Source organism: Lynx canadensis, chromosome B2, assembly GCF_007474595.2.
Source record: "Lynx canadensis isolate LIC74 chromosome B2, mLynCan4.pri.v2, whole genome shotgun sequence".
Lineage (NCBI taxonomy): Eukaryota > Metazoa > Chordata > Mammalia > Carnivora > Felidae > Lynx > Lynx canadensis.
In genome coordinates this window covers 11639367-11653562 of record NC_044307.1, presented here as the reverse complement: position 1 = coordinate 11653562, position 14196 = coordinate 11639367, and the positions used below count along the sequence as shown (strand labels likewise).

At 44.5% G+C, this 14196-nt stretch overlaps 1 protein-coding gene across 2 annotated transcripts in view; it reads left to right on the top strand.

Moving 5' to 3' along the window:
* The window catches only part of CAP2 (cyclase associated actin cytoskeleton regulatory protein 2), a 152485-nt gene that overhangs the window by 112183 nt on the left and 26106 nt on the right, over positions 1 to 14196 (top strand). For both annotated transcript variants that reach the window (XM_030314790.1, XM_030314789.1), the window contains 3 exons: positions 2198 to 2341; positions 2644 to 2729; positions 6120 to 6225. In XM_030314790.1, the coding sequence (XP_030170650.1) occupies positions 2198 to 2341; positions 2644 to 2729; positions 6120 to 6225 (336 nt within the window). The remainder of the gene's footprint in view (positions 1 to 2197; positions 2342 to 2643; positions 2730 to 6119; positions 6226 to 14196) is intronic.

Sequence of the window (14196 nt, the reverse complement as noted above, 5' to 3'; positions counted from 1 at the left end):
CTTGAACCCAGGTGGTCTCTTTCCAGATCTGAGCCCTTAATCTCTTCACAATACCTTCCCCTACTCTTGCTGGCAGGGAGGAAACTTGTGCGTGGAGAGCTAACTGTATTTTTCTGAGCACCGGATGCAGAAAGTTGTTTCAGGGCCTCCCAGAAGACCTGGGTTCTAGCCCCAGCTCTACTAACACTGGCTAGCTGATCTTGTCTCCTAATTATGTGAAATGGGAGAACTGGATTCCATCCACACTTCTTAAAATTTTAGACTGAGATTCATGATGAGAAATACATTGTACACACACATGTACACGCACAGGCACTGGGTAACTGAAACAAATGTTTGGGACGCACCCACCCACATGAAATACATGTGAATGCCCTCTGATACTTTTTCTTCTGTTTCAGTTACTTTTTAAAACACTGATCATGACCTACTCAGACGGTTCTATCAGAACCTGAACTAGATGACCCAGTTTGGACTCCTGTAATCCTAAAATCCTATTAACCTAGGTGGATATTTATTTGGAGCCTCTCTTATCTTAAATGCACAGACACTTACTTGAAGCAAATGAGTATTACATATGCTAGAGGACATCCCTTTTACTTCCTCACTGAGCTAATTACATAAGAGTAAATCTTGAAATGAAATGAAATGAAATGAAATGAAATGAAAGCAAGCTTGAAATGCTGTATGTCCTGTAGTCTACAGGCTGTAGGTATTATCTCTGAATTACAGATGAGGAGACCAAAGCTCAGATTAAGTCATTTGCTCAAGGCCGCATCGGTAGTAAGTGGCAGAGCTGAGATTCGAACCAGTGTCAGCTCTTAACATACGTTTCTTGTAGGGAAGGGTATATAAAAGGGTCAAGAAGGAGAAGTGAGGTCTGGAAGCTGCTGTGGCCGACTGTGGCTTCTTCCCCAACCGGTCTGCCGTCCCTGGCAGGAACAACTGCCCTTTGGGGTGCTAAGCCATCACTGTAGCAGTGATTAAAATCTGCCCCTGGGGAGCATTTGCAACCCCCTCCCCCCACACCCCTACCCCAGACCACCTCCAGACCAGTGAAATCACAGTCTTTCAGGGTGGGACCCAGCCCTCTGTTTTTCAAAGCTCCCGTATCATTTCAATGTGTGGCCAAGGTTGAGAACCTTTGCTCTGAAGTCTCAGTAAAAGAAATGAAAGAGCTTTCGGGGCCTTTCCATTTAACATTCTGCAAACACCATTTAGTAAAATATTGCCGGAGTACAAGCTGTTTCTAGTTCTTTGGAACACATGAAAAACAAAACAAAACAAAACAAAAAAAACAAACTGGTAATCTTGTATCTACTTCAAAACCAAAGAGAAGAGACTGCTCCAGGGGTGGATGGGGAGGGAGTATAGGCCCCTGTGTCTGTGATACTTCATAACCCGCTCACATAATTTTGAAAGTCGTTTTCTGCATGACTAGAGAAGTCAGTTGTTGAATTAATCACAAGTGAGAGTAACCAGTAGTTGTTGGCCAGGTTCACGAGGCACAACGTAGAAAGCCAAACCAGACTAAGGTAACCGTAAATATTGTAAGCCATCACATTTTTTTAAAAAAGAGCCACCGTGGAAGATCTCCACTTTTTCACGTGGATTACGGTAACTGGTGAAACCAAGACCCTCCCTCGCATCTATTCCCACAGGAGCAAGAAGATACCTTTTTGCTAATGTCTCCCCCCACCCCAGATTTTATTTTCATCTTTTTTTTTTTTTTTTTTTTTTCGCTCAGTGCAGAGCCCAACATGGGGCTCGATCCCACGACCCTGGGATCATGACCTGAGCCAAAACCAAGAGTCAGATGCTCCACCGACTGAGCCACCCAAGCGCCCCCATCACCCACCGGGATTTTAGACCTGTGTTATTCCAACGTGTGTGGCCTATACATTCCATTTCGAAATTAAACTGACCACACTCAATTTCCTTGTTCATGCTGCACTCTAAAACAGGCGCTGTATCATATGCTGGGTTTCTTCCATGTCTCAGGAGACGGCGTTCATAATGTTAAAAATATGTACAATTTTCACACTTCAAAGAATGAAAACATAGTATTACGGTAACAACAGCCCTCTGTTCTGGTCTGAAAGCCCCTGACCAATGGCAAGTACTCCTGCTGAGGCCAGCCTGGAGACCTGAACTTCTGCCCTGCTCTTTAGTGACAATGTTCAATGTTTGCTTGCAGAATGATGTCGCTGCGCTTCTGAAACCAATCTCAGAAAAGATCCAGGAAATCCAAACTTTCAGAGAGAGAAACCGGGGGAGTAAAATGTTTAATCATCTCTCGGCCGTCAGCGAAAGCATCCCTGCCCTTGGGTGGATAGCTGTGGTGAGTCTGGCCCCTGCACCTGTCATTTTTTGGAGTGTTTAGGAGAACTTTGGGCTACCTTCGGGCTCCTTCCTGTCCGCTACACCCCAGGAGATTCCTCTCGGGGTGAACGCACCAGCTCTCTCTTACCCTGGTTGCAGTTCGGTGCTTTGTGCTAGGAGATGTGGAAGTGTCTCACTTACCCTTACAGAACAAAATGTTTGTCTCCAACTTTCCATGGCTTTTCTTCATCCTTAAGACATTTTCTTTCTTATCCTGTTTTTTTTTCTTCTATGCTGGGGTGATGGTCCTGTTCTGCCCAGTCCCCCAAACCCGGTCCTTATGTCAAGGAGATGAATGAGGCTGCCACCTTTTACACTAACAGAGTCTTAAAGGACTACAAACACAGGTACGTCCCTTCTTTTACCGACCAAATTTTCAGGTGCTCGCTTGTTAAACATCTGTCCCCAAACTTAATGTAGTGCGTTCCTGATTCCTTTCAAAGGCTAGCTTACGGTAAATGTTAAGGGAAGAGCCCATCTTTGCGGCTAAAGCAAAGTGGAAAGTGAGGCCAGTTATCCAGATAATGGATGTGCTTTGGAAAATCTGCCGCAGTTCTCTCGTGATGATAAACTCCCCACTTGAATACGTGCCATTGAAACGCCCAGAGTCTAAGAGACCCCCAAAAACGAACCACCAGAGTCCAGAGTCAAAGCTAAGCAGCAAGGGTCATTTATTGCAGGTTCGAACCTGGACCTCTGTGCCCCCGTTGCCGGTGACGCCAAGAGGCCCTGAGAGAGGTTTTTACACCCCTTTTATAGACAGGTACAAACAAGTCATGGGGAAATCAGGAATTTTCCACAGTTACAGAGCTGCGATTGGTTGGTGTTTAAAGTTGGACACTTAACAGTATTCGATTGGTTCCTGCCTTTAGGTCAGACCACAACCGGGGGTACGGGTATCACAATGATTGATCAGGAATACATGGGCGCGCCAAGCAATTGTACAGAGGCGGAACAAGCTGGTTAGGCTTGGTTAGGTTTCAGTTTCCCGTAACTTAAGCTTTTAAGTTTCAATTTTCTCAGGCCTCTCACCATTCCATACGTGTCCCCATGGCGGCCAGAGGGCTCTGTGATGGTTCGCGGTGGACCCATCCTGTAAAGGCACAGCTCTTTCACACTGCCCCAAACAGGGCTGGTGGGCAAGCAGAGAGAAGAAAGGAGGAATCGGGAGATGAAGTGTGAGTGAGGAACAGGAGTGAGCTGAGACAGTGAACCAGGCCCCTGAGAGGGGAACCAGCGAGGGCGTGGAGACGAAATACAACTGGGGCGGATGGAGAGACATCTCTAAGAAGGGCAGTACAGATGAGCCCCAACCAAGGAGCTTTCCTGCAGATCCAGCTTCAATAGACATCGCATTCCACAGCACAAATAATAGGTCCTGGAGACACTTAACACTGGGTTTGGAATTGAAAATGGGCTGAATGGAGACAAGCCGCAGTGTCTCCGCTGCAGGAAGGGTTATGAGAGTCCTTCCCCTCCGATAATGTCATGGCCGGCCCTGTCAACAGCTGGCTGTACGTGATGGGGCCGATGTCTAGTCATTCACGGAAGGAATGAGGCAAAAACAAGAGCAAGAGACATCCACCCCCTGGGCGCTGGGCTGGAGAGCGGCTCCCCCTCTGAGCCCTCAGGCGGCAGAAGTGGAAGTGCTGGTCGGTCAGCAAATCGAGGGGCTCCCGCACCTCACCGGCCGGCCCAGACTGTTCAGTGGGAAGGAAACGTGAGGACCAGGCCATTGACCAATACTGCGTCTGTTTCAGGTTATTTTCAGTTTTCAGAAGCATTGAGGAGATACGAAAGAATATTTATAAAATATACGGAAAATATAATCACAACACAAAAGATACTCCTATATCCACCACTCAGTGTAGGAGATACGTACAGGGAAGCCCGGGTGGCTCAGTCCGTTAAGTGTCTGACTTCAGGTCACGGTCTCACAGTCCACGAGTTCGAGCCCTGCGTTGGCCTCTGTGCTGACAGCATGGAGTCTCCTTCAGATTCTGTCCCCTCTCTTTCTGCCCCTCCCCCCCTCAAAAATAAATAAACATTTAAATACATATGTACCGAGGGGTGCCTGAGTGGCTCAGTCGGTTAAGCATCTAACTCTTGATTTCCGCTCAGGTCACGATCTCACGATTCGGGAGACTGAGCCACACGTGGGGCTCTTGCACTGACTGCACAGAGCCTACTTGGGATTCTTACTTTCTCCCTGCCCCTCTCCCGCGGACACTCTCCTCCTCTCTCAAAATAAATAGACAAACTTAAAAAAAAAAAAAAAAAGAAATACGTCCTGATATTTTTTACCGCAAAAACCAGACACACTCGCCAATTCTACTCCAAGGTGTATCTCTAAAAGAAATAAAACATGTTCACACAGAAGCTTGTGCACAAATGTTTGTAGCAACATTGTTTATAATAGCCCCAAAGTGGAAACAACCCAAATGTTCATCGACTACTGAACAGATAAATAAAATGTGTATGCACATACGATGGTATGTTGTTCGGCCGTTAAAGCAACGAATCATTGACAGAAGAGCAGCATGGATGAAGCTTGAAAACAGGCTAAGTGAAAGAAGTCAGACACACAGAAAACCCCACATATTGTACGATTCCATTTCTGTGACATGCCAGAATGGACAAATCCGTAGAGACAGACAGTAGCTTAGGAATTGTCCCGGGCTGGGGAAGTTTGGGGGAAATGTGCAGTAATGGCTGATGGGTATGGGATTTCTTTCTGAGGTGATGTAATGTAAAGTTGACCGTGGTGATGATTGCATGGCTGCTGACCTAAACTATTGGATTATACACTTTAAATGGGTGAATTGAGGGGCAAATGGGTGGCTCAGTTGGTGAACTGTCCGACTTCGGCTCAGGTCATGATCTCACGTTTTGTGAGTTCGAGCCCCACGTCCGGCTCTGTGCTGACAGCTCGGAGCCTGGAGCCTGCTTCCGATTCTGTGTCTCCCTCTCTCTCTCTCTCTGCCCCTCCCTCTGCTTGTGCTCTGTCTCTCTCTCTCTCTCTCTCAAAAATAAATACACATTAAAAAAGTTTTTAAATCAATGGATGAATTGTATGGGATGTGAGTTGTATGTCAACAAAGCTGTTCTATCAAAACAAAACCACACAGAGCAGCCACAGTGCCGTGCTCCCCTCATACAGTTTGCTCGCTCTGCCTTGGAAACGGGGGTCTGGTTGAGCGGTTGTGCCCAATGCTACAAACCCCACGTTGTGTTAGGGACTGGGTGTTACCTGTTTGTGGAAAATCGTCTCCTTGCAACAGCATCCTCCTTACTACTCCCTTGGCCAAATAAATCAACCAAATTATTAGAAAGCCAAAGGACTTTTTTTTTCTTCCAATACCCTTCTCCCCTCCGAAACACATTGTTCTCATTCTGCACCAGAAGCGGGTACAGAAAGAGAGGTCTCTTCCATGGTCACCTTCTAGTTAGAGGTCACGTGAGGGCGCACGGCCCAAATTGCTGGATCTGCTCCCCGGGGTCCCCTCGGCCCCTCACCTGGAGCTCAGGGAGGGCACTCGGCTCCCCTCAGGCGAGAGCTGGGCCACCAGCCTTTCAGGGTCCTTTCCGGAAATTGGTTCACGGTGACTGACCCAGAAAGACAACTGGTCCAGGGTCCTCCTGAGCCTTAGTTACTGGATTACCACGTTCCTGTTAGTGTTTTTTAAATTTATCTTAGATCCTAACTTTACTCTCTTCCACCCTCTTTTATAACAAAGCGATTTACGCCATGTGGATTGGGTGAAGTCCTATTTGAACATTTGGAGTGCTCTGCAAGCATACATCAAGGAACACCATACCACCGGCCTGACTTGGAGCAAAACTGTAAGTACCAAGCCGTCTGCCCCCTGGAGAAAAAAAGGCCATAACGGTGTTCATTCCTGGTAGCCTAGGATCCTTACACTTTAGAATTTACCTCAAGGAAAGCGTAAGATAAATAGATACGTAGAAACTCTTTATGGAAGTGTCGTTTGTCATGAGAAAATCGGGAGACTACCTACCTGACATGCAGAAAGGAAATGGTTAAGTTGGTCATGGTGAGAACCCAATGAAACCTCTACAGCCATTCAAAAGAACATATATGAGGGGCGCCTGGGTGGCTCAGTCAGTTAAGCATCCGACTTCGGCTCAGGTCACGATCTTGGGGTTTGTGAGTTCAAGCCCCCTCATCAGGCTCTGTGCTAACAGTGTGGAGCCTGGAGCCTGCTTTAGATTCTGTGTCTCCCTCTCTCTCTCTGCCCCTCCCCTCTTCTCTCTGTCTCTCTCTCTCTCTCTCAAAAATAAATAAATAAACATCAAAAAAGTAATAACATATATGATGCCTACATGGGAAATGATTTACCAGCCCAACGTGCTAAAGTGCAAAGGTTTTGCATACTAAAATGGCATATGTAAAGAAACTGTGTGATAAAAAAATTAAAGGAAATAGGTTTGAAAATAGTTACAATTTTAAGAAGATAGAATGATTAAGAAAATGTCCTTTTAAATGTTTTAAATGTCTTTTTTTCATGTTTAAAAATTTTTTTTGAATGACATTTTTGAACACTGAGGCAATCCTAGCGCCTCAAGCGTTATCTTAGCCCTAGGACAAAATCCCAGCCTGTGAGAGGTTGGCCTGACCTTTGCCCTGTCTTCAGCGTGGTCTCTCCTCTCTCCCCGTATCTCGCTGCTTCCCAGCACTCCCAAACTGCTGGTGGGATCCTCAGCACATGCAGTGCTTAGGCCAAACCAAATCAAATTGTTGTTTCAAAGCTTGCAAATCTCATATGGTTTAGCCTTTTTGCAACATCCCAAACAAACATACATCATGCTGTCTGACCTTCCCTGGGGGGAAGCACCTGTCTCTCTTCTCCAAGACTCAGCTCCAACATCACTTTAAGAAACTTCCATTGATGTGCATCGGCTCTCCATCTGGGATGGGTATTTCTCCTCTATGCCCCCTTTGTACTTCGAGTATAGCTCAGCTCATGCGACTGTCATTTGTACGTGTGTGTTGGGGTCTCTCCCACTCAGTTGGAAACTCATCTCTGTCTCCAGTCCCTAGCACAGTACCTGACACGGAGTAAGTACTCAGTAAATGGTTTGAACTAAATTGTGAGACAGGGGACTCTTAGAATCTTCCTTGCCCTTTTAAGTCTCGGCACTTGTCATAGAAAGACTTCCTATGGAAACCCCCTTCTGTTAGAAATGAATGTTACCTTTAAGGGGTCACGGTGGATGATCTAACCAGAGTGAATCTGGAGAAAGTGAAGGGGCATATTTGTGAATTCCGTTCAGGGGTAGAACCCCCCCCCCCCCATTCTTCTGGTTGGCCATGCTCCAGCACCTACCCCTTGTCCTGAATGTTGATGTCAGTGAGGTAGGCTTAATAGCAACACAGAGTTTGCGACTTTCCAAGGGAGTGTGGGATTCCTGCCTTTGCTCCCTAACACTTGTAACAAACGTTAACATTGACCCCCAAAGGCAGACCCTTCCTTTTATTTTCTACTTTGCCTATTTTCTCCGCAAGCAGAAACGCACAGTTGTAAAGTGCAACTAATTGTTTCTTTTTCTTCTGCCCACGACATTATGATTTCTGAGAAGAGAGTTCATAGACACTCAAAGGGTTTTAACACAGAACATTATGATTTCTGAGAAGAGAGTTCACAGACACTCGAAGGGTTTTAACACAGAAAGGTGACCATGATGCAGGTGGGTGTTTGGGTGGATGGATTAGTGTTATTTTACATACACTTCCAATGAGATGCTATTTCAGTTTGTTGTAAAGGGAGACTGTCATGTATTTGCCATGGAGATAGGTCACCACTAGAGAACAGTAAACTAAACAGCAAGAGTCCTTGGATGTCTTACATTTCATGGTAGATAAATGGAAAAGGAAAGAGAACCCATTTGTGGAAAATAATCATGTCAACAAACACCAGCTCATTAATTCTCTAATGGCGCCCATGGAAAAGGAATAGAAAATTCTCTTAAATGCTTTCAATACCTTTTACCTCTGAGTAATGGTGTTTTGAATATTTAAGATAAGAATCAAATATTAATTATAGAAAAATAAATGTAGCTATTTTCCTTTATTCTGGAGTGAATACTGTGTTTTCATTATTTTCATGAGAAATAAAAGCCTTGTAACAATGGCTTTCAAACTTTTAAAGGCAATTAGTGGTAAGAAATACAGTTTACACACACACACACACACACACACACACACACACACACACCCTGTTCATAATACTAAAACATGTTTCGTGAAACAGTTCTGTCTCTTACCACATGAAATGCATTCAAATATGTTTTCTATTTTATTTCATTTTTTATAAAATTCTGGCTGAGACCCACTAAATTGATTTCATGACCCACTAATGGATGACAAAGTACATTTTTTAAAACATAAATGTTATATTTATACAAACGTGTATATATGTTATATAAAATATAATCCTGGGGCACCTGGGTGACTCAGTTAGGCATCTGACTTCAGGTCACGATCTCGTGGTTCGTGGGTTTGAGCCCCACATCAGGCTCTGTGCTGACAGCTCAGAGCCTGGAGCCTGCTTCAGATTCTGTGTCTCCCGTTCTCTCTGCTCTTCCCCTGCTCATGCTCTGTCTCTCAAAAATGAATAATCGTATATATAATCTTTGGAGCAGACACTGGGCAGTGTAGATTGCCATAATAATAATGGCTGTTATTTACTGAGCATGTTATGCTATGGGAAAATTCTATTTAAAATGGCAGTTATTACAAAGCAGAGCAGCTACTTCACTTCTTTAATGGTAAAGTGTTGGCCAGATATTAAAAGTGAGGAATGATTATGGTAAGAAAGTGTTAGTTCAGAGATAACATCATCAATGCATAATCTTTTAGCAAGCTTTAAGACATATGAAGTATATTTCCTAATATTTTTGTCCTCTTCTTCTAAAGTTTGGGATAAAAATACATACATTATCAACTGTGTTATAAAAACCATAGTTTTAAATTTTAAACGTAAATGACTAAAATCTATTTAAAAGATTCCGAAACACAGGGGCACCTGGGTGACTCAGTCGGTGAAGCATCCAACTCTTGATTTTGGCTCACGGTTCGTGAGATTGAGCCCCAGGTGGGGCTTTGTGCTGGCAGCGAGGAGCCTGCTTGGGATTTTTCTCTCTCCCTCTCTTTCCCCTCTCTCCCCTGCTCGCACGCTTGCGCGCTCTCTCTCTCTCTGTCAAAATAAATAAATAAACATTTTAATTAAAGATTAAACATCTTTAAAAAGATTTCAAAGCATAATCCACAGCCTAAATCAAACTAATTTCTCTTCACTTAACGATGATGTGTCAACGTAGCGGCAAAATGAACAATAAGCGATTGTAGCCAGAATCACAGCATTCTTGCGAGGACTGTTAGAATGATCTGATTAAATGGCCTTTGGGAAGAAAAAATAAATAGGAATAATTTCGTTTATTTGCCCTCGTTTCGTTTATTCACAATCGTGCAAACAGTTCGTATTTATAAGATGTTAAGGATCCAAGAGCAGGTAGGAAGATGAGGTGTTCATGTTCACTGATATCACAACATTCAGAAGGTTTGGGAAACGCATTCCTTTTTAATGGACACAGTCAAAACGCTGATGGTGACTTAACATCTCAAGTATTTTGAGTCACCGTGGTTTTTTTTTTTTTTTTTCTCTGTTTTCAAATTGGATTTTGAGATTAGAGCCCCATGGGAGTCTCAGGGACCAGCATCGAGCTAGCTGCCCAGGGCCCTGAGCTTCCAAGAACGCACTGCCCTAAGAAGGGATCGCTCCCCCTGAGTTGACAGTTGGAACTGGATTTGCCAGCTCCCACCTCCTGACATTGGCCTTCAGACCACAGCTGTGCCGGGCAACTGTGGCTCCCGTCAGTTGTCAGGGTGGAATGTAAAACTTTGAGGCCGGTTATTCTCCGGGACAGTGATTGCAGGGCGAGGGTCTATGCACAGGTGTGCGGGCGCTGGTGGGGACCATGAGCTTGGAGGAAGACGCAGCTGTGGAGTGATCCACGTAGGATTTCTGGTGACGTTTACTGTGGTAAATGGAACCTTCTCGTTTCTGTAAGCTTTTCTTCAACGTGACCGTGGTCCAGAAGGACTGTATGCCAGAAACAACTTGTAGTTTTCCATTTAATTACTGGCAACTCTTTTACATATTAATTTGCACGGTTTCGTCTGCACTGGGTTTCAAACGCGCTGTGCTGGATAAATCAGCTTTTTGGCAGGAACCCAGCAGGGACACTGTTACTTATCATCCCTTGCTGTCGGTCGGGTTTGTGATATTTGTCGGCAGTTCCTGCAGATGAGATAATAAGCATTGAACGGCTAAGGCCGCATCTTTGCACTGAAAATTACCGAAATAACTGATTTTTTTTTTTTCTATGCATTGGCCAGATCAACATTCAGGCTATGGTTCCGTTCTGTGTGGATCTGGCCAGAAAAAGGTCACGAAAAGAATTCCATGAACGGGATAAAATGTGGTTGTTTTCTTCACTTTCTGGGGTTAAACTTGCTGACATCTTTCTGTCCTTTTTCATGTCTTTCTTGAATTCCTTTAGCATTGGGAACACCTAGGGTATAATTAGGTGTGGAAAGGATAAAACTCCACATACGCGAACGTGAAGCAAGTCTTATGTGATGGTGACGTAGTTAGTTGTCAGTCATCCGAACCTCCAGAAAGAGACAGGTAGTTGGGGGTGTTACAGTCATAGACAAGGTGGGGTTTTATTTTTCTCGAAGCCAGACATTTTGCTTCACTCCTTTATTCTCAGGGTAGATCTTTCTCTCCGGCCTCTTTCTCGGTGGAAAGGCCAAATGTTCGTTAACAAAGCGCAAAGTGTAACAGTTTGCCGTGAGCAAATTAAAACTCAGCCAGAGGGTATTCTGACTTATAAATAATGTAGGCCCTGTAGCATCGCATTAAATATGTATGTCTTATAAGTTTTCCAGTCTTCTGGCCCCTCTGGCTCCCTCTTGATTTGTACAAAAGAAAACTGTTCTCCGTCTTTTCTATCGAAATTTTCATTTAGAACTTGTACCAATCCTGTGCGTTGCATTCATTCATCGAAGTGAATTGGTAGAGCCTTAGACGGCGTGTTGCTTGTCCGGATCACAGAGCTCCTTGATCTCTTCCATGGGGCTCTGGGGCTGCGGGGAGTGGCTGTCTCCAGTCTACCTTGACCACAGCTGCATTCAGTCGACTTAATTGCTCCTGGGTTTTTAGCTCCCTTTTGGGGCTTTGGGTAGCCAATTACTTTTGTTCTCTTATGGAAAAGATCCAGACTGCTCAGAGGGAGTTAGGAGTATCATTGACTAACAAAGCAGCTCCAAATGCACAGATAATGAAGTAAACTTGGAAATGGCTTGGAGTTCAGCCTGAGAGACACTAGTAATTAAACAAGTGTAGTATGCAGCACCTAGCATGCAGCAGGTTCTGGGCCAGGTGCTGACAATGCAGAGAATGGGTATATGATGCAGTCCGTACATTTCTGTCCACTGAAACTCACGTTCTACCTAAGGAACATATAAACAGATACAACGTGATGTAACTGTCACACTACCAGTAAACACAAAGCACAGATGCTTGCACAGAACATGGAAGGAACACACAATCCTTCAGTGCAATGTGGTTCTGGGGCCGGCAGTAATCTGGAAACTTGTTTGAAATGCAGAATACAGCACCCCACTCCAGACCTCCTGAATCAGAACCTGCATTTTAATAAGATTTCCCCAGGTGATTTATATGCATAGTAAAGTTTGAAAAACACTGCTCAAATGTATTCAAGTTGGAGTCCAGAGATCTTTGATTTTTACTCATCCATTTATTTAGCAATTCATTTACTTAATAGCCGTTTATTGGCTACCTACCATGTACAAGGCATACAACAGACATTCTATTTATGTTACAGTTTCTGCCATCAAGCAGCAAGTTTTAAGTATGATGCAGAAATAAATTACAATAACCAAGGCTGTGTTGGAAAAGAAACCTTGCTAGTTAGACTTCCTGGGTAGGCAGAAAAGACAAGAGAGGGGCTGATGTTTGATTTGGGTCTTGAAGGATGAATAGGAGTTTGGAGAGCCCTAGGTAGATAGTAAGGAAAAGGGCAGGTTTTTTTTTTTTTTAATGTTTATTTATTCTTAAGAAACAAAGAGAGACAGAGCATGAGCATGGGAGGGGTAGAGGGAAGGAGACACAGAACCTGAAGCTGGCTCCAGGCTCTGAGCTGTCAGCACAAAGCCTGACGCGGGGCTCGAACTCATGGACTGCAAGATCATGACCTGAGCTGAAGTCGGATGCTTTACCGACTGAGCCACCCAGGCGCCCCGGGAAAGGGCAGTTCTTATTCTTAGCAGAGAATTCGGCACATGCATATAGGACATGAACAAAGTACTTTGAGAGAAAAGCTGGTCGTTTTTTGAGCTGAAAATGGTGAGAATTGAGGCCAGAAAAGCAAACTAGGGCCAGATGGTGAAATCTGTCTGTATGTCTTTTCCTAAAAAGATGGGTCTATATGTGGTATGCAGGGTTTTTTCCTTCATCATAGGTTTTTGAGCAAAAAGATGGTGATTTGGAAGTTGTGCAAGATAGACGGAAAAGGGGAGGAGGTTAGAGGCCCCCCGATCCTTGTTGGGAGGCTTTAATGGACAGCTGGGACTGGGACAATTCGTACGTGACCTGGAGGGTGGGGACGGCAATGGGAAGAAAGAGATAGAGTGGATGCTGAGATGAGGACTTTGTCTTTCCTTTGAAAGAGAGAGAGATCAAACCTAAACACCCAAGTTTCCAAGTCTGGAAATCTGGGAGAATCATAGCAACATCAGTACAACAGGGAACTCTACAGAGGAGCAAGACAGCCTTGACATGAGCCTTCCCCGTGCTGTTTGGGGTGCAGGTGAGACATTCTCCATAGAGAGGTGCAGCAGGCAGGTGACATCACCAAGGGGGAGGCCTAGGGACGATCGTTAAGTGGATGCAGAGACAAAAAAGGAGGACACGGTGGAGGAAAACACCCCGGGGGACCGCGTTTTCTGGGGAGTGGAGTCAATCCGTCAAAGAGACAAGAGAAGAGGAGGAGAAGAAAACCAGAGTCCAGGATCTCCAGACTTGAAGAAGTGTGGGCTGGCTGCCACTATCCACTGTGACAATGTGGGGAACGTAGGGACTAGGGAAAAGCTGCCATCATCCACCTTATTGGTGACCTTTATTTTATTAAAGTGTAGTGCAATACTATATGGGTTTCAAGCATATAACACAGTGATTCGGCACTTACATACATTATGAAGTGATCACCGCCGGGTCTCGTGACCACCTGCCACCACGCAGAGTTACTACAATGTACTGACCATATCCCCTAGGCTGAGCTTTTGGTTCCCGTGACTTCCTTGTTTTGTACCTGGAAACCTGTCCCTTCTAATTCTCCTCACTTGTTTTGCTCATCTCCACCCACCCCTGCAAACACCACTTTGTTCTCTGTATTTATGAGTCTGTTTCTGCACTGTTTCGTTTGTTCGTTTGATTTGGTGTTTTAGATTCCACATAGAAGTGAAATTTCCTTTAGTATAATACTGACTTATTTCCTTTAGTATCATACTGTTTAGGTCCTTCCATGTTGTCACCAATGGCAAACTCATTTTTTACAGCTGAGTAATATTCCAGTGTGTGTGTTTGTGTCTATGTGTGTGTGTGTGTGTGTGTGTTTGCGCGCGTGCAGACCACACCTTCCTTATCTATCCATCTACCAGTGGACATTTAGGTTGTTTCCATATCTTAACTATTGTAAATAATGCTG